This window comes from Thrips palmi, unplaced genomic scaffold, assembly GCF_012932325.1.
Source record: "Thrips palmi isolate BJ-2018 unplaced genomic scaffold, TpBJ-2018v1 HiC_scaffold_2, whole genome shotgun sequence".
NCBI lineage: Eukaryota > Metazoa > Arthropoda > Insecta > Thysanoptera > Thripidae > Thrips > Thrips palmi.
In genome coordinates, this window is record NW_023144629.1 from 4,484,602 (window position 1) to 4,503,451 (window position 18,850).

The 18,850-nt window shown below is 60.7% G+C and overlaps 3 protein-coding genes and 1 long non-coding RNA gene across 4 annotated transcripts; 2 read left to right on the forward strand and 2 right to left on the reverse strand.

The window, feature by feature from the left end:
* Positions 1-991: 991 nt before the first annotated feature.
* Positions 992-1,615, forward strand: LOC117647524. Its single transcript, XR_004587833.1, has 2 exons — positions 992-1,044; positions 1,131-1,615. It is a non-coding gene; the product is annotated as an uncharacterized LOC117647524 (long non-coding RNA).
* A 6,652-nt stretch (positions 1,616-8,267) lies between these two features.
* Positions 8,268-8,654, reverse strand: LOC117647396 (urease accessory protein UreE-like). Its single transcript, XM_034389124.1, has one exon. It carries the CDS (start codon positions 8,652-8,654, stop codon positions 8,268-8,270), a length of 387 nt encoding a protein of 128 aa, XP_034245015.1.
* A 111-nt stretch (positions 8,655-8,765) lies between these two features.
* Positions 8,766-10,029, reverse strand: LOC117647397 (zinc finger protein 668-like). Its single transcript, XM_034389125.1, has 3 exons — positions 9,791-10,029; positions 9,181-9,342; positions 8,766-9,030 (listed from the first exon to the last, which is right to left on the reverse strand). Exons 1-3 carry the CDS (start codon positions 10,027-10,029, stop codon positions 8,766-8,768), a joined length of 666 nt encoding a protein of 221 aa, XP_034245016.1.
* Positions 10,030-12,768: 2,739 nt separating this feature from the next.
* LOC117647522 (nuclear receptor subfamily 2 group E member 1) lies at positions 12,769-18,550 on the forward strand. Its single transcript, XM_034389291.1, has 6 exons — positions 12,769-13,064; positions 16,226-16,326; positions 16,418-16,553; positions 16,637-16,754; positions 17,187-17,545; positions 17,655-18,550. Exons 1-6 carry the CDS (start codon positions 12,959-12,961, stop codon positions 17,906-17,908), a joined length of 1,074 nt encoding a protein of 357 aa, XP_034245182.1. The 5' UTR covers positions 12,769-12,958; the 3' UTR covers positions 17,909-18,550.
* Positions 18,551-18,850: the final 300 nt, after the last annotated feature.

Genomic DNA, 18,850 nt, shown 5'->3' on the forward strand with positions numbered 1-18,850 from the left:
GGATGATGTGGTGGTCGCGCGGGTGACGAGCTCGGAGCAGCAGCAAGCAAGTGCAGATGCTGGACGGGGTGCACCCCCCACCCCACCCCTAGCCGCGTCTGCCGCGGCCAGCCCTTCCCAGGTAGGCCGCCGGGGAGGTAGGCACCCCGTCCGCCCGGCGTGCTGGTTGGGTTGCCTGCCTTTAACCACTGATTGGGCTCTCCCTCCTCCCAGGACGAGCGCGTGGCCAAGGACGCCGAGGACACAGAACCAGCCAGTGACGCCGTCCCGGTCAACGGCATCCTGGGCGAAGCGGCGCCTCCCCGCACCAGCGTCCCCGAGGCCTCGACGACAAGCTCACCCAGCACGTCATCCTCGCCGTCCTCGTCGGAGGACTCGGACGATAGCGATGACGACAGCGCGGAGGACGCCGTCGAGGACGTGGAGGAGGCCGTGGACGCGGACGCGACCTTCGGCATACAGGAGCTGAGCCTCACCGTGAGCCACAAGCCGCACCGGGCCCTGTCTTCGATGACCGTGTCCTCCATGACGGCCGTCTCCAGCATGGCCAGGGGAGACTCCGCCGGCGACAGCGACCCGGAGGACGCGTACACCATGGACGCCATCAAGAAGGCCCTACGCCGCGCCCGCCCTCCCAGGTAGGTTCGCGGAGTTTCCCCTTGTGGTGTCGGCGTCCCGCTTGGCGTGGCCCTGGCCGGGTTGCCTACCTCCAGGATAAGCAGTCCTTGCCTCCTTCCCAGCTCGACGGGGTCGCTGCCCGTGATGGCGTCCGGCCGGCCCGGCGTGCCCGGCCGGTCGCGTCGGCTCAACATGTCCTTCTCCAACGACGACGCGCGGCGCATCCAGCGCGAGAACGAGCTGCTGCTGCGACGCATCGTCAGCCAGCGCGCCCGCCAGCCCATGTTCGGCCCCGCGCAGCCCCCCGCGCAGCCCCCCAGCCTGGGCAGGGCTGGCAGGGCCTCCCCCGCGCCCACGGCCGCGCACCGCTGCAGCCACGCCGTCAACCGCGCGCGCCGCGGCAAGGACATCGAGCGCGACAACCAGGTGAAGCCGCCATTCTGCTGCAAACCCGCACTGATATTCGAAAAAGCGAGTGACGCTAACAAAACATTTTTGTTTTTTTCACTTAGATATTGCTCAAGAAGATCCAGTCGGTGAAGCGTTCCCCCAGCCAGCTATCGATGTCTCGGTCCAGCAGTTCGATGAGCGGTCGGTACTCGTACGGATGAGACCTTCCCTCGGCCTTTCGGCCGCCATGTCATTGTATTTCCCCGTGTGCTTGTGCCTCACTCGTGTGTGTGTGCGAAACGTGAAACGTGTCTATACGACCAACATCGACGCGCCCAATGGCCTTGGTAGCCACTTCTGTACAGGTGCATCGGTGAAGACAAACTGCTTAAGCAGCTCTTGTCACTCTAGGTTAGATAGGCTTGAATGTATTTTTTTTTTTTTTTTGTCGTAGGTTATTTTAGCTTGGCAGCCGCTGGGATTTCCCTGTCTAGTTTAAAGAATTTTAAGAATTAGATTTCTTTGAGACGCCAAAGCTAAAGTACCACATTGCTGCAGCTGCTAAAGTTGAAGTCTTCAATTTGCCAAATAAACCAATCCGTCCTGAGCTCTTTTGTTGTTACTGGGTGGGAATATGCTTCATGGAAGTCGACAAATGTCGGAAAATTCCTTTGGGCTGACTTCGGGCGACCGATGCATGCAACCTCAGATCGCCCATTTCGCTTCTTCTTATTTCTACATCCCTCAGTGCAGTGGTGGCCATGCGCTGCCATGGAAGGCATGGGACGCAACGGTTGTCCGTGGGAAAGACAGCAAAGGAGCAGCCCGTCGTCGCCCTGCAGGAAGTGGCGATGCACCTCTCCAACTCTTGCTCGCTTGGCAGCCTTGGCACTGCCTTGGCAGTTGACAGTGATTGCGACGACGGCCGCCGACGGCGTGCTCACGCTGCCGCTTTGTGCCATGTCCGCCACTCGGGGCCGCCGTGCCGTGCCGTGGCCGTGCAAGCCGTCGTGCCGTACCGACGTCCGCGGCTCCGCCCACCTCCGGTCGGCTGGCTGGCTGGCTTCTGGATGTGCTTCAGGTGAATGAATGGATGAGACTTACGCCTTCTTGCCGGTCGGGCCGGGCAGACAAAGGCACGGCACGGCACGGCTCGGCAAGCCCAAGGGGTGGATGAGCGAAACAAGAACCCGCCGCACCGCCCGATGCCCGATTCGAGCGCAGATAATAATACACACGCCTCATCTTCTTTCAATCCGACTTCCTGGAGAACCTGTGTACGAACGCGCGTGTGTGTGTGTGTGTGCGCCTCGGTTCGTTGTACGGTCGTTGTGTGTGTGTGTGTGTGTGTGTGCCGCCAGGTCTTTTCAAATGGGTCCCATGCGAGTGAGTTTACCTTGCCTCTTTTTCATGCACGCTGGCGTGGCAGTGGCGTGGCGTACGGCTCGGCGGAGGCAAAGGCTTTGGCCGGGTCTTTATTTGGAAATGATAATGTTGGTGCGGACGTATGGGGGCCTCCTGTCACCGTGCTGACACGCCGGGGCGCGCCGAGGCCGGGTTCCTCCCGCCCCCGATGAACCCCCTAACCCAGCGGTTCTCAACCTTTCTCGGCTCGCGACCCCAAATTTGTAGCCAAAAATTTCCGCGACCCCCAGGAAAAGTTTCGCGACCCCACGGGACCCCTCCTTTAGCATGCCACTGCGTCTGATCCGAGGCGGGCATTTTGCTCCCTCAACGGGCAATTGGTCTTTGGACCTTCCTTTAGCATGCCTCTGTTACGGAGTGCGATTATCAGTCTTAGTTTGGGAGCAGTATTGTCTCAAAGTTGGCCAAAACGCTCAGAAATGTCTTTAAAAAATCATGTTTTGGGTCGATTTTAAGCAGCCACTGCGTCTGATCCGAGGCGGGCATTTTGCTCCCTCAACGGGCAATTGTTCTTTGGACCTTCCTTTAGCATGCCTCTGTTACGGAATGCGATTATCAGTCTTAGTTTGGGAGCAGTATTGTCTCAAAGTTGACAAAAACAGGCACAACGATTTTTCAAAGACATTTCTGAGCGTTTCGGCCAACTTTGAGACAATACTGCTCCCAAACTAAGACTGATAATCACACTCCGTAACAAAGGCATGCTAAAAGAAGGTCCAAAGACCAATTGCCCGTTGAAGGAGGACGAAATACCGCCTCGGGTCAGACGCAGTGGCTGCTTAAAATAGGCCCAAAACACGATTTTTCAAAGACATTTCTGACCGTTTCGGCCAACTTTGAGACAATACTGCTCCCAAACTAAGACTGATAATCACACTCCGTAACAAAGGCATGCTAAAGGAAGGTTCAAAGACCAATTGCCGGTTGAGGGAGCAAAATGCCCGCCTCGGATCAGACGCAGTGGCTGCTTAAAATCGGCCCAAAACACAACCCCAGCTACCTCGCGGCGACCCCTTAAAATTTTTTCGCGACCCCACTTGGGGTCGCGACCCTAAGGTTGAGAACCACTGCCCTAACCTACCCCAACCCCTCTGCCGCCGCCATCGCCCTCAACGGCCCCACTTTTAGCCCCACCTTGGCTGCGCCCCCATCCTGTACCCCACCCTGGCCCCGTCAGCGGGGAGGTGTCCGCGCGCAGACAAGACGTTGAAGGGCATGTCAGGCAGGGCCTTCGGGGCCCTCAGGGTCGCCAACCCATACCCGAACACGGAGCCTGCCCGAACATGGGCCTGGCGGCCTGGCGGGGCTGCGGGACACAGAGGGCTCAGGTTTCGCCTTCGCCCCGAGTTCCGGGCAGCGAGGCTGCGAGTGACTGCCGAGTCGTTTTCACGGCAATTCGCAGGAAACTTCTCTGCTTTTTTTTCCCCTTCCATTCTTTCTTTCTGTAGCCACCCTCGCTTCGCCTGCTTCGCTGCGCTTCGTATCGCCGAAGAGCAGCAGATTAGTCTACTTTAGCGTGTTTGTCTGCGGCCTTTGATGTGGGCGACGCCTTAGTGCGGCTTTCAGAAGAGCGCTTCCGCACGGTTTCTTCTCGCTCTGCCTCTCTCGCACCCATACGGGAAGCCCCCTGGAGAGCGAGAGAGAGAGAAACTGGGTGTAGAAACCGCGATTCGGAGTGAGGGAAGGTGTGCTCGAGATGTGGCGCGGCGATGCCGGAGAGGACGAGGGGACAGGCGCCACCGCCCGAAAGGTGCGGTCAGAAAGGCGAAGGCGCCAGGCAATTCATTGTTTCCGGCTTTGCGATGCTTTGCGATGCTTTGCGGCGGACTTTGTCGTCTTCGGTCGGACTCGGCTCCGTTTTGGACACAGCGTCCCTCCCTTTGTCGTTCTGTCGACGCGCGCACGGAAAACAAGCGGACCAGTTTGGAGACACAACGGACGTCTCTCCGAAAAGTCCACGAAGGAGCGCAGGCTCGGGCTGGCCAGGGCAGCGGCAGGCATAAAAATCTGCCGGGGCCTTCGGGTTTGGGACCAGTAACGTCACAAAGTTGGTCAAAAAGTGATTGAATTTCCGAAAGTAGCCGTTTTTGCTGAATTTGGACGGCCACTGCGTCCGATCTAGTTGCGCCCAACGGCCTCCCTCGACGCCCAAGCATTCTTAAGACCCTACTCTTACATGCCCTGTGTCGGAAAGACGTTGACCACAACGATTTTGGCTTTGACCGCAACGATTTTCCGACCAAGTTGGTCAAAAAGTGGTCGAATCTCGGAAATTTGCTGATTTTGCTGACTTTGGGTGGCCACTGTGTCTATTCTAGTCGCCGCAAAAGGCCTCCCTCGACGTCCTAGTATTCTTAAGACCCTACTCTTTCATGCCCTACATCGGGAAGACGTTGACCACAACGATTTTGGCTTTGACCGCAACGGTTTTCCGACCAAGTTGGTCAAAAAGTGGTCGAATCTCGGAAATTTGCTGATTTTGCTGACTTTGGGCGGCCACTGCGTCCAATATAGTCGCCGTAAAAGGCCTCCCTCGACGCCCTGGTATTCTTAAGACCCTACTCTTTCATGCCCTGTGTCGGGAAGACGTTGACCACAACGATTTTGGCTTTGACCGCAACGGTTTTCCGACCAAGTTGGTCAAAAAGTGGTCGAATCTCGGAAATTTGTTGATTTTGCGCCCCGAGAGTGCGAGAGCGACGGGAGTCCTGCGTCTCATGGTGGCCATGGTGGCCATGATGGCCGAGCAGCAGGAAGAGGCCTAGAGGCCCCCCTGGGGAAATGGGGGAGGGGCCTGGGCCGGCGCGGGGGTGGGGGCAGCGACGCAGTCGACGCAGCAGCCAGGCGTCCGCAGACTGTGCGGTGGAGGGGGCTGGTGTTGCGCGGGCGGCAGCGGGGCTCAACCCAACGGCTCAACCAAACCACAATCACATCATGGAGGTGCTGCTTGGTCGTACATGGCAGCCCCGCCAGAAGGAAAGAACACTCATGACGCCCCTCAAGGGAGCACGAAAATTATAAGGCTAGCATTGCAGGTAGCCCTCGACCGCGAGAACCCAGGACTCTTCGTTTTCTGGTCAGAGTATATTTCCTGGCAATGAGACAACGGTTCCGACCTTTTGGCAGCAAACGCACCTCCGGGCGTGCAGCAGCGAAGCCGAAACCAGTTTGGTTGTTATTCCTAGAGGGCCTCATCCTCGTCCTCCCCATGAATGAGTGTCTTCGCTGAATGAGAGCAGCGGAGCACCCCAAAAGACAGGGAGCGTCCTGGGCGGGGCGGGGCGATGGGCGTACCGAGCCGCCGTGACATCACAAGCAGGGGCGGGGCGGGGCGCGGCGGGGGTCGTGAGAGCCACTGCCACTGCGCAGCCAAGATGGAGCTTCCGGTGTCCCTGGATGAGTCCGTTGCGGCTAGAAAAGCACACATCCCCCCCCCTTCCCCCAACCACCCTCCCGGGCAGATAAAAGACCGGATCCGGTATGGACTCGGGAGTTAGTTCAGAGCGCTCTGGATGTCATCGGCGACGTGGCCGCCCCGCCCCGTCCGCCCCCGCGCAGGTGACGTCGCCGTCGTCAGGCTGCTGCCTGCCGACTGATTCCGAGAGTCTCCACTCTGGGAAAAAATCACAGTAAATCCTGTAGTGATAAGTACAGCTGTCACTGTAGTTCAGAGTACAGGATTTACTGTACTTTTTTGACAGGATCTACTGTACTTTGTACGGGATTTACTGTACCACAGGAGTGGAGTACGGAATATCCTGTACCAGGTACAGTAAATACTGTCGCCAGGCACAGTAGATCCTGTGTTCTTAACTACAGTAAATCCCGGCAAAAAAATTAACGGGATTCACTGTGGTTTTTTCACACAGTGTCTCTGTCTCTCTCGCACCTATACACAGTAAATCCAAAACCCAGTTTCTGGGGCATCAAAACGTAGAAAAAAACCAGAAATCGGGGTATAAAGATACCGGTAACTTTTCAAACTGAAGCCGTGCGCCATTGCCACCAAATCATGCAGGTTTGCCGCGGAACTCGGGGTGGACGCCCCAGTTTCTGGTAGGATGGCTGTTCAATAACTGTCACGGTGCTCTCGGAGGCTGCGGCACGCGCCCCGAGGGCTGTGGCACCTTGAAACAGATTCATTTCTCCCCGGATTTTGGTCAAAAACGCCCCAGAAACTGGGTTTTGGATTTACTGTGTAGGGGGACGTCCCAATGGGTGCGAGAGAGACAGAGCGACGAGAACGACTCTCGGAATCGGTGTGCTGCTGTGTGCCCTTTTGTTTGGCCGATAGCATCGTCTTGTTCGCGCGTTGCTGGCGTTGCTCCGCGTTGCCCCCGGATGCCCTGACTCCTCTTACACAAGCGAGTCGCTCACTTCAACGACCCTCCGGGCCCTCCGGCCTGGGGTTGGGGCCGGCCCTGAGCGGTGAGGGCCCGGGGCTCCGCTCCGCCACCTCCCCACGGTTTTTCCGGGAAATCACTCGGGAAACACACACGATTTCTCGGGTGCCTCTTTTAGGCCGCTGATGTTCAATCCGGCCCCCTCCTCTTTTACAATTTTTAATAATTTTTTGAAAACTGTGTTTTGTGGATTTGGTGGTTTGCGGACGCCCCCCGACGGCCCGTCGTCGTCCCACGCAGTGAATGCCCACTGTAAAGGCGGTCTCGGTTTACATTCATTCCGTTGTGCAGTTTTTGGATCCGCCCGCGCGATGGCGTATGGACTCCAACGAGCTGCCCCTGCCTTGCCTTGCGGGCTTGCCTGCCTGCGCCTTTGGCTGCGAGTGTAGTAGCGAGGTGGCGAAGCGGTGATGTCTGATGTCGACGGCCCCGGCCGGGCTTTATAGGAAACTCGATATGTGTTCCAGCGACGCACACATGTTGGATGCTGACTTGAGGGCTGCTTGCTGCTTCAGGGCCTTCAGGGGGTGGGGGTTGTTGCCGTCAATGTACCAGCAGCAAGTGCAGGCCTCTACAGTGCGCTGGCTGGCAGGGCCCAGTGTAGGCCCCAGTGTCTGCAGGGCCGCAGGTGGGCCCGTATTGTGGAGCGACAATGCGTTGGGGGTGGGGGCACTTTATAACGTCGCCGTGTCTGTGTGTGCTTTTTTTTCTGCCTGAGAGACATGGAGTGGGAACGAAAGGGACTTTCAAAACGCGCAGGAGCTGTTGACGAGGATTCCGACGAGACTAACTCTCGCATATTATGCAACGAATGGGAAGGAAAAAAAACACTTAAGAAATAAAGGCGTCTACCATGGACAACACCCATTCATTTATTTTTGTATCAATTATTTTCATCTAACAATTACATGTCTAGAAAACAGGATTGTCAACTACAGTCGTGAGAAACATTTGATTTACACATTTTGATTGTAGGCTATCTCAATTTCAAGAAACAAACCTCTCTGTAAAAAGTGACGATTTACGTCTCAAATTTTTATAAAGTCTACGACTTAAAATTCCCAATTAATTTCCCGGGTCAAGTCTTGACTCGCTCATCAACTAATTTTGTGCCGTTTTCACACCACAATTGTAATCAAACGCCGCATATCCCATTGCTCCGAAAAAAGAAAAAATTCTTTTGTTCGCTATTTTTGGGTTTGGGGAGTATGTATGCTTAGAATACTTTTCCGGTACTAGCGAGTATTATTTTGTATTTCGTATACAGTCATTGGCCTGCGGTTCGCGGCATCAGTCTGAAACGCCAACCATCCCAACCCTATCGCGCGGGCACCGAAGTTACACCACCAGCTTCTTTTTGGCACAAAATACAGTACGTATGCATTTTGGAGCGACATTTTAAGGGGCTGCAAGTCTTTTCGGGGTAAGTTCCTACGCGCTCTTGGAGTGGTGGTTGGCGCGCACCAGGGCGATGGTCTGCTCCGAGAGCTGCTTCTGCTGGGCACAGCCGGGCGCCACTCGGTGGCTGTGGCCGTGGCTGTGGTTGTGGCTGTGGCCGTGGCTGTGGCCGTGGCTGTGCGAGTGCGAGTGGACGTTGGCGTGGCTGGCGGCCGGCGCGGGTTGCTGCAGCGGTTCGTAGGGCCCCGTCCACGACCACACCTCGGGCAGCTCCAGCACGCGGTCGCACAGCGCGCCCCAGGCGCCGTCCCAGTGGCGGCGCACGGTGGCCCACACGCGACGCACCCAGGACGCCGCCATGGTGACGCGCGTGCCCACGACCGCGGCGGCCGCGGCGCCGCCGGGCACGCGGTCCAGCATGCGGACGGCCGCGGCGCGCAGCGCACCCTCGGCGACGGCGGTGGCGTGGCCGGCGGCGGCGTGGCCGGCGTGGCCGGGCCGGGCGAGGCACTTGGGCCTCGGCGGCCACTGTCATGCGGCCGGCGGCGTGGTGCACGTGATGACGTGCTGCTCCCAGTCCCAGCCCGACCGGAACGTGGCGCCGCACCGGCACTTGCAGAAGCGCACGTCCTTGTGCAGCGCGCGGTGGCGCCGCAGCTCCACCTCGTCCGACCGGAAGTTCTCGTTGCACACGTGGCAGCGCAGGTCGCTGAGGCTGAGCACGCACAGGTGGCGCAGGTGCTCCTTGTAGTGCCGCGCGAGGTTCCAGGGGTTGCTGAAGTCGGCGGGGCACTGGCTGCAGCGGAAAGGTTTCTTGCGGACGTGCACGGCGCGGTGCTCGTGCAGGGCCTGCGGCGTGTCGAAGGCCGCGCCGCAGCCGCAGCGGAAGAACGCCGTCGGCGACGTGGACGGCTCGGGCGGCGGCGGCGGCGGCATCTTCGGCCACTTGCGGATGCGGCGCGGACTCTCCTTGTTGTGCTTCGTCTCGTGCTCCTTCATGTGCTGCCGGAGCGCGCTGCGCTGCAGGAACTCGCGCCCGCACTCCAGGCACACGCAGCGGATCGGCGTGGGCGCCACCGGGGCCATGGCGCCCCAGCCCAGCCCCAGGCTGCAACACACGCGGGGCGCGGGGCGCGCTTAGAACAAGAAGCAGTGGTCCAACAAGTTGGAGGCGCATCACGGCGCACGGCGGCGCACCCATCGTCCGCGCGAATGCCCGCCGAGTGCCGGCAGGTGTGGGGGAGGCCTTGCTTGTTGTAACAGACCACAACAACAACACTCACTCTCCCGCCCCGGCCGCCCCGGCCGCCCCCGCAAAGGTTTCCGTCCGCGAGCCGCCAAAGCGTTCGCTGCGTTCGCCCACTTCCTGCACACCTCGAGCGCGCACCACTTGAGGCGAAAGCGAATCCTTGTTAATTTCCACCCGATTATCCGCTAAAACTCGCGGGCGGAAACTTTGCGAGGAGCACCCCACTCGAGGGGAGCCGAGGGGCGCGGTGCGCCGCTTTCCCATGAAAACGCGAAAACGCCGACAGAGCGTCGCCTTTTCCCCTTACCTGGCCCCGAAGGCCGTCTGCGTGATGTACGCCTGCTGGATCATGAACTGCTCCTCGAGCTGCTGCTGCAGCAGCATCTGCTCCTCCATCTGCCGGGCCACCTGCTCCTGCAGCTGGACTTGCTGCTGCAGCAGGGCGTGCTCGCGGAGGTGGTCGGTGAGCTGGTAGGCGTGCGGGAAGGCGGCGCGGCACTCGGGGCACGAGAAGGCGGCGACGGGGGCGCGGGCGTGCGCGGCCATGTGCGCGCGCAGGTTGCAGGCGTAGCGGAAGGCACGGCCGCACGACGCGCAGTGGTACGGCCGCCGCGCCGGCGAGGGCGGCGACGACGCCTCGTCGACGGCCCCCTCCGACGACGCCGGCGCCGTCCACGGCCGCCCGTCCGACATCATGAGCCGCTTCGGCGGCGGCGCCGTGCGAGTCCGCGCCATCCGCCACGGCTTCCGCGCCGGCTCCGGGGTCTGGACCACCACCACGGTAGCGCGACGGTGCCTGCAACAACCAACAAAACATTTTAAGATTTCTTCAAAATACTGCAAACACAAATCATGACGCGTCAGCTGTTTTGACGAATATCTGTTTCAGGGGGAACGAAACCGATACTACGTATCGGATCGGCTGATGGCCGTGGGAATACTTTGCTCCCGGCCCCACCACAGAGACAGAGACAGAGGCACCACCTATTAGTCCTAATTTCCCCATTCCCCCGCGCCATCAGTATCATCCCCTGTGCCTCCCCTCCCACGCCGCCCACGCTGCGGCGGCCGGCAACCACTGCCAGCACTACGCGTTGCGTGCCGGCCGCACTCCCCCGCTGGAAATCGGGAAGGTGCGTCAGGCGATGTCATCCTGGTGCCGCCCTGCCGCCCTGCCCGCTGCCTCCATATGGCGCGGCCGGCCCAAAGCAAACCACCCCCGCAGGCCAAGGGGTGGCGGCGCGGCTCGCCACGGCCAGGCCGGGCAGCGGCTCCCACGGCGGACAGGTATCGTTTAGGCGCGCCGTGGTCGCGGTGCTCGCGGTGCTCGCGGTGCGGGTGGACCATATGGCCGCGGGCGCGGCGCACTCGGACCAGGGGGCTGTTCACAGCCTACTCGGCTGCTGCTGCATTAACGATCCCAAATCAATCAATGCTTTATTTTACTCATTTATTTTTTTCCCATCGTCGACCCGACGACGCCATCGGTAACGTCACGACACCCCGTCAAAAGCCGCCTGCTCGCGTCCTTTTCTCCTCCTCGACCCCCAACCCCCCTCCCTCCTTTGTGCCCCGGGATAATCCGGAGCCTGGCCGAGGACGCCGAGGACGCCGAGGAGGAGCAGGACGTCGGGGAGGACGACGCCGTTCCGTGAAGACAACAAGAGTGCTCCACTTTCGTCGAAGAACACGAAGTCGCCGCCGTGTAAATGTGGAGCACGCCGGCCGGCTGCGCGCACCCAAAAGACCAAAGGACCAAAAGCGCATTAGAGGTGTGTACACTGTGCATTTTGCAGTGCGGGGCCCGTCAGCCCGTCGACGCCGAAAAGGTGGACAGCCGTATGATTCCGGAGGGTCTCGCTCTGTCTCTCTCGCTCTCATGGGGGCGCCCCGTGCGTGCGAGAGAGACAGAGCGACCAAACGTTTATTCGGAATCGGCTGACAAAAGGAAGAAGGCGAAGCGGGGCGACGAAATTAGTGGAAAGTGCGGATCATTTGTCGTCCAGTGTGGCGGCGGGCGTGGCGGGCGCGGGGAGTGCGGAGATGCACAACTAGGGTACTACACCGTAGGGCACCTCATCTGCATGTGACAACGAGGACAAAGACGGGATTAAAAGTACGAAGCGCGGTGCGGCGGTGCGCGGACGCCACCCCCTCCCCCTCTCCTGGCGGATGGCAGTGTGTCGGCTACCCGCAAACCCCCGCGCCGCCGCCCCGCTCACACCCCCTGAGCTCGTCGCATTGAAGGATGAGGCCGAAGGGCGTCTGTCTCTCTCGCACCCCTACGGGCCGGCCCGTGAGTGCGAGAGAGACAGGGCGACGCTGTTCGAACTCAGCCTGCAGCGCTTGCCGCCGCCGCCCCTGTCAACCGCACAAACAATGACCCGGCCGAGCCGCGCCGCGCCGCTTGGGTGGAGCCGACTCGACTTCACTAATAATGCCGAAGACAAATCCCCTGCGAGGTTTGAGCCGCGCCCTGCCCAGGCAGCGCCCTGGCCCTGGCCGCATTTTTAGGCGAGCTTTAGCCGAGCCGGCCCTGTGGCTGGCCCACTGTGGGCCGGTCTCTTTGAGAGGATGGCGGCCGACGGACGCGCGGCGCCAGAAGTAGATCATTAGGAGCAGCGTCCTGCCGCCTGCATGCAGCGGATCACTTGAAGGCGAGTTCAGAGGCGCTGGACAAGCTTCGAGGGATGATCGCCGCCGCGAGGGTGGTTCCGACGTCGGCCCGCTGAAAGCGCAGGAACGGCGAACCGCCGCCAAGACCATCGTGGGCTTGGCGACGGTGGCCCTACTTGACGGCGGCCAGGGTCCAGGGGTGCTGCACGAGGCCAATCCATTACCCGCGGCCCTCGTCATCGGCGACATTACACCCCCGCGACACACGCTCACTTTTTTCCGATGGACTCGGCGGCGGCGGTGGCAGGGGGTGCGTTGACATCGGCGCACCACCGCACCAGTTATCTCCACAAGCAGATCCAGATCAACAGCATAATAGACACCGGGCCGAGTGGAGCGACGCGGCCGTCGAGCCCAGCCGGGCCAGCCGGTCCGCGGGCACGCACTTGGCGTTGTTGGCGTTGAAAGCCGCGGCGGCTGTCGTCCGCGTCGTCCGCCGGGGACGGAGGACCGCGCCAGGGGGTGGAGCCTCCACCGGCAGCCAATGGCAGCGCCGCGCTCGCTCCCCGCAGCCCGGACTGACGAGGCTGGCGGCCAGCCCCGCCGGCTCGGCTAGGGGGCTGCCTCCTCCTGCATCCTCGCCGTCCTCGCTTCGCCATGGCACTCCGACTCAGGACGCCGCCCAGGCCGGACCCCCGTCTCGTCTCGGCCGTCGCCGTCCTCGCGAACCTCGCCGCAGAGACCCGCACGCAGGGGAGCCACCACAGCCCCTCGGCGAGTGTTCCGTGACCGCGCGTGTGTGTGTGTGTGTGCCAAAGTGTTTGTTCGATTGGATACTCCGCCAGCGTACGCCAGCGAGATGCAGCAAGTCCAGAGCGCCCCGCCGCCCCACCTCATGGACCTGAGGCTGCACCCGCACCACCAGCCGCCCCCGCAGCAGCAGGAGAAGCTGACACCGACCTCCAGTGAGTAGTGCCTCTGAATGTTTGTAGTGATTCTAGCCGCGAAAAGTGCCCGCCGGTTGAATAAAGACCGACCCCGTCAATCGACGCTGGAAAAGTCATTTTCACCGCTCACTGCGGATACTAGATTTTCAAAGCGACATTTCAAATTACACTCCTTGTATTTTTGTTCCGTTTCCATTGCTTCCTCTCGGGATTGACAGCTGTGTAGGGTGCTGTAAAGGACGGCGAAGAATTTTTAAAACAGGTACCATGCATTTGGCGATTCGAGCTTATTCTCAGTAAATGGGAAAGGGGTGCGAAAGGGGTGGCCGGATTTGAACCCACGCCTTTGAGAAAATGTTTCAGGTTAGGACATTTATGTAAACTTATTTGAAGTTGCACTGCTCTTTTGCTCCAAATTCGCCGCACCGCAGCCTGGCTTCTGAATCACTCGGATGAGAAAGCTAGAGATTCCACTAACAACCAGCCTGCCGGATTATAAACCTTTGCATTTTCTTTCCTGTGGCCGCCTTGTCGTCTTGTCGTTTTGTTCGGAGACTGACGGAGTGACGGAGTCGCGAAAGGAGAAGTGAAGCAAAGGGAGCAGAGCAGAGCATAGCGGGACGGCCGGGCATCCTCGTTTTGACAGCTGCCTCTCTCGCTCTCTCTCACCCCATCCGAGCATCGCGGAGCGTCCTGGCCGGCGGCTTCGGCTTTCTGACTCGACTGCCGTTGTCGTCGTTGTCTGGTGGGTTCCGTTAGGGCAGTCGGGGCGGGGCGGACATCAGGCGGACACGACACGGACTCGCAAAGGGAGTCTGCAGCGCTTTTGGCAAAGCGGCGAGCGGCTTTATTGGAGGCCTGCCCCTGCCCCTGCCCACGCGACCCGGTACACGCCGAGCCAAAAGCCGAGGCCCGGCCCAGGTACCCCATTTAGCAGTGTCAACGACAACGAGTGCGATATTCCTCGCTCTACGCGTGTGCCAGCCAGTGCACTAAATTACGTACCAACAGTTTCGTACTATTTAGGTCCGTCGGGGAAACTCAGCAGGGGGGTGGGGGGGCTCAGTGAGGACCGCGGCGCTTTAGCTACACTGTAGTCTGAAGCTGGCCTCAGCTCACCGATCGCCTTGTTGACTTTTTAACAGTGTCACCTTCCCTTCCAGTGCAGGCGGCACGCAGCGGCACGCCTCAGAGACTCAGAGACGTCGCAGACTCATCAGGCAGTGTAGTGGCAGTGACGTTCGGGACGGACTGCTAATCCCTGCCCTACCTAGCCGAGCCGAGCCGAGCCGAGCCGAGCCGAGCACAGCCGGGCCACTGGCAGGGGCGGTGGGGGCGCGCCGAGTCGGGCGGGGGCTGCGCGCTGCGCTGCGCTGCTGCGACTGATTCCGAGAGTCGTTTTCATCGCTCTGTCTCTCTCACACTCATGGGGCGTCGCGTGCATCCACGAGAGAGACAGAGGGACGATGACGACTCTCGGAATCAGTCTGCCGGTCCAGCCGCAGCCGACAGCCGCCATAAAAGCAGGAGCAGGCCAACCCGTCCGCCGGCGTGGCGTGGCGCGGCGCGGCCGTCGGACTAAAACATAATTTGCGAGGTTATTGAGGGGCCGCTCCACTGAAAGCCCGAAAGCGGTCCGCGGCACAACAAACACTTGTTGGGGAACGGGTGGACAGCACAGCTAGCACTGCGACCTTGGCTGCCAGGCTGCCAGCAACGGCCAACGGGACATTGTCTGACGGCGTGCCTCAAGGCGTGCCTACTCGACCCTCTCCGGGGCCTCTGCCTTACATTTGCGGGGCATTGCGCTCCGGCCTTGGCAGCGAGGTGCAAAAGGGTTCCAGCGCTGATGGCTACTCTGCGAAAAAAAGGGTTGTCACTGCGCGGGTGCTGCTCCACGGTCGTGGCATCGCGGTCGTGTGTCGCGGCGTCGCGGCCACTCCCACGAGGGTGCGGCGCGGTGCGGCGCGGCCTCCCCCACCCCAACCCCTCCCGCATGGCAAATCTGTTGGGATGCTCACCCCCAGCTAATTAACCTGGTCGCCACGCATCCCGCATGGCGGGCCTTGTCTCTGTCTCTCTCGCACTCGCGGGGCGCGCCGGAAGGGGTGCGAGGGAGACAGAGCGACGCGCTCGGAACCAGCCGTGGCGGTGCATTCGCGCGCATTCACACGCCACCACCCCTCCAGGTAACGCCCCTGCGCGACGCCGCCCTGCCCGCCACCCCCCGCGCCGCGACCGAGTGCACCGAGAGCGCCAAGTGGACCCCCAGGGCGGCCTGGGCCTGGGGCGGCACGGCGTCCGACAGTGCGGCGTCCTACAGTGTGGCGTCCTACAGTGCGGCGCACGCAGCACCTCGCTGTTCACTTTTCCGCCGCTGGACCGCGAACTTCTCCATCCCCCGCGCGGCCCCGAGTAAAAACGCGTCACCGCGCGGAGGCACACTGGCACAGCCACGGCAGCGACGTGGCCGCGCCGCCACACCGGAAGCCGACTCGGCACCGGAAGCGGACAGGTGGCACTGAGGCCGCGAGGGGGCGATGCTCATTTCGGAGTGGAGTAATTGGACCGCCTGGCTTTGTGCTTTGTTCGCGTTTATGCATAAATCGCGGACGATCTCCCCCCCCCCCCACCCCCGCCTTACTTTCCGCAAGGGACATTTTTTTCTGAATTTTTGGATGGCAGGAAGGAAGTTGGTACTCCTGGCGACGCTGACTAGCCGAGAGGCACTCCAACTTTCTTTTTTTTTTCGCTTGTTATTCATACGTGGCCGTGCGATGCGGGGCGGTCGCTTCCGTCCTCCGCCTCGGCGGCCCGGTGCTGGATGGTGCTGGACCCCCCAGGCCGGCAAGGCCGGCAAGGCCGCCCCAGGCCATGCGGCCGAGCATTCCCTAGACGTTAGACATGCACTTGTTTGAAAAACCAGTACGCAGTAAAAAACGAGTGGAGTGGGTGACGAGTCCTCGCGTGACCTCCGCGACGAGGGTGCAGGGGGTTGACATGGACTCGCGTGGGAGCGGCCGGGGCCGGAACGGCGCGGCAAGCTGTCGCGGCAGTGTGTCGTCTGCCACCCGCGACCACCACCGCGTACCCGTCAACGCGCACATGTCGCGGCCAAAAGCCGATAATGTCTCTGCTTTCCCAGTCTAACCGCGGCGGCGCCTCTCTGTGTGTTCCAGGCCGCATCCTGTACGACATCCCCTGCAAGGTGTGCCGGGACCACTCGTCGGGGAAACACTACGGCATCTTCGCTTGCGACGGCTGCGCCGGCTTCTTCAAGGTGAGAACACTACATTTTCAACCGCGCTTACAAAAATAAAGCAGTAAAAAACGTAGAGCCGGTATTTGAACCCACGAACTTGCATTTGCAGCGGTCGATCCGGCGGAACAGGCAGTACGTGTGCAAGGCCAAGTCCGAGGGCAGCTGCGTGGTGGACAAGACCCACCGCAACCAGTGCCGCGCCTGCAGGCTGAGGAAGTGCGTCGAGGCGGGCATGAACAGGGATGGTGAGTGTCTCTTTCCGCGAATGCGGTTGCCTTTCCCCTTCCTCGAACTCGAAGCCAGGACTGACCTCTCCTTCCCGCCACAGCCGTGCAGCACGAGCGAGGCCCGCGCAACTCGACGCTGCGCCGGCAGATGGCGCTGTACCTCAAGGACGCCATGCCCCACCACGGCATGCCCATGCTGCCCCTGGGGCCGCCGATGTCGCTGGGCGGCGGGCTGGGCGGCCTGATGCCCATGTCCGTGCCGCCGCAGCACCAGCGAACCTCGCCGTCGTCGCCCGTCGGGTCGCCGCACGCGTCACCGCTGCACCACGCCGGCCCCGCCCTCAACCTGGCCATGCCCAAGCTGAGCCCCCGCAGCGAGGACACGAGCGGCACCGGCAGCAGCCACGGCGCGTCGCCGCCGCCCCCGTCCATGCAGCAACTGCCGCCGGCCCCCGGAGGCCCGCTGCACCCCCGCCTGCACGCCGGCCTGCAGTACCCCCACGCCCAGGCGGCCAAGGTGAGTCCACGACCAGCGCGACGACGGCCACCTCGTTGCTAACGAGTCCATGCTAACGGCCTTGTTGTCTTCCCGCAGAACACCGTCTGGCTGCAGCTGCAGCTTCTCGGCCTCGGCGGCGTCCGCGACGGCAGCCCCGAGCCGTCGAGTCGCAGCCCGCCGCCGCCTCCGCCAGCCGTGCCCTCGCTGCCCCTGCCCGAGACGGTCTGCGAGGCGGCGGCCCGTCTGCTGTTCCTGAACGTGCAGTGGGCGCGCGGCGTGCCCGCCTTCACGGGGCTCAGCCTCCGCGACCAGCTCCTCCTGCTGCAGGAGTCCTGGAGCGAGCTGCTCGTCCTCGCCGCCGCGCAGTTCGCGCTGCCGCTCGGCCAGGACGCGCTCCGCGGCCACGAGGACTACCGCCTCGTCCTGCAGGACACCCTGGCCAAGTTCGCCGCGCTGGCCGTCGACGCGCACGAGTACTCGTGCCTGCGCGCCATCGTCCTCTTCAAAACAGGTGAGTAAAGTCTGGGATTTGAACCCGGCTAGCCCACCGTGGAGTTCGCGTCGCGCTACGCGCTCCGCTAATCTGACGCCCACTGACGAATTCTGTTTCTGTTTTGCAGCCGTGGAACGCGGACCCTTGGTGGACGTCCCCGCCGTGGCCGCGCTGCAGGACCAGGCCCAGCTCATGCTCAGCAAGTACACGTCGGCCGCCCGGCCCGACCAGCCCTGCCGCTTCGGCAAGCTGCTCCTCCTGCTGCCCGAGCTCCGGAAGGTCCCCGCCAACGCCATCGAGGACCTGTTCTTCCGTAGGACCATCGGCAGCATCCCCATCCAGGGCATCATTTGCAACATGTACTCCAACAGCGAGCCCTGACGCCCTGGCCCTGAGCGCGCCGCTGAGGACGCTCATCGCCCCCAGGAGTGCCAACTACACTCTCAGTTGCATGCCAAAGAATGTCTCCTTTTCCAGGTGGCGTTTAAGCGCCCGCCATCCATTTCATGACTTGATTTTGCGGGGACTTTTCGCTGAAGAATGTTGTTATCGATTTTCTTGGCCGCTTCGTGGAACCGCAGGCCTTGGATTGTAAAATGTAATGATTTTCCTCGTCCCCGCTAAATTCACAGTGCGGTGTTTTTAAAGAAAGTGTTTATGCTACTGACTGTTATATTTGTGTACTCGTTGTCTGTGATTTTAAAAAATACGTATTTAGCGCTCTTATCAGAATGCTAGGATGGATCGAAAGCCGAGTGAAGCTGCTGCGTGTATATTTTTGTTAATGTTTATGACTGACAATATCGCGCGTCTCTGGCCTGCACGCAAGTTTCATGTCTTTTAGAAGTGATTTAAAGACTTTCTCCGTCTTGCAATGACGCCATTTCTCGTCAGTTATATTTTTATTAAATATGATAAACATATTTTTGAGCCAATGTATTCTTATTATAGTATATCTTTCGCCTAGTAGGCTGAAACAAATTTATATCGTTTTATACTATTAAATTTAAGATTTAACATGTGTCCTTGTCGGATTTAATCATCACCTTCTCATTCAGACGCAAAACGAGTATATAAAGTCCGACAAATGAAAGGACTTGACACTATGAATAAATTGGGTCGCCAGCCGGAAAAAAGTTTAGAACGGCAGACCTAACCTAACCGGTGCTCTATCTTTCTCTATCTTCAGTCAGTACACGTCCCGTCCCACTCCCACCCCCGTGATGGCCCGGCTCAATAGCTTACTGCCGCGAGGATCGGCCCACGAGGCTGGCTGGCCCGCTGGCCCCGGCCGGCCCGCGCGTCGTCACTGGGTTACCGGGC

Excerpts from the sequence above, each read along its gene's own strand:
- LOC117647397 (XM_034389125.1), bottom strand. The coding sequence starts at position 10,029 with ATGGCCGCGCACGCCCGCGCCCCCGTCGCCGCCTTCTCGTGCCCCGAG. Across the intron at positions 9,343-9,790 it reads CAGACGGCCTTCGGGGCCAG|CCTGGGGCTGGGCTGGGGCG; the intron begins GTAAGGGGAAAA and ends CGTGTGTTGCAG. Across the intron at positions 9,031-9,180 it reads AGTCCGCGCCGCATCCGCAA|CCAGTGCCCCGCCGACTTCA; the intron begins GTGGCCGAAGAT and ends TTTCCGCTGCAG.
- LOC117647522 (XM_034389291.1), top strand. The coding sequence starts at position 12,959 with ATGCAGCAAGTCCAGAGCGCCCCGCCGCCCCACCTCATGGACCTGAGG. Across the intron at positions 13,065-16,225 it reads GAAGCTGACACCGACCTCCA|GCCGCATCCTGTACGACATC; the intron begins GTGAGTAGTGCC and ends TGTGTGTTCCAG. Across the intron at positions 16,755-17,186 it reads CCCCTGGGGCCGCCGATGTC|CCCCGAGCCGTCGAGTCGCA; the intron begins GCTGGGCGGCGG and ends CCGCGACGGCAG.
- LOC117647396 (XM_034389124.1), bottom strand. The coding sequence starts at position 8,654 with ATGCTGGACCGCGTGCCCGGCGGCGCCGCGGCCGCCGCGGTCGTGGGC.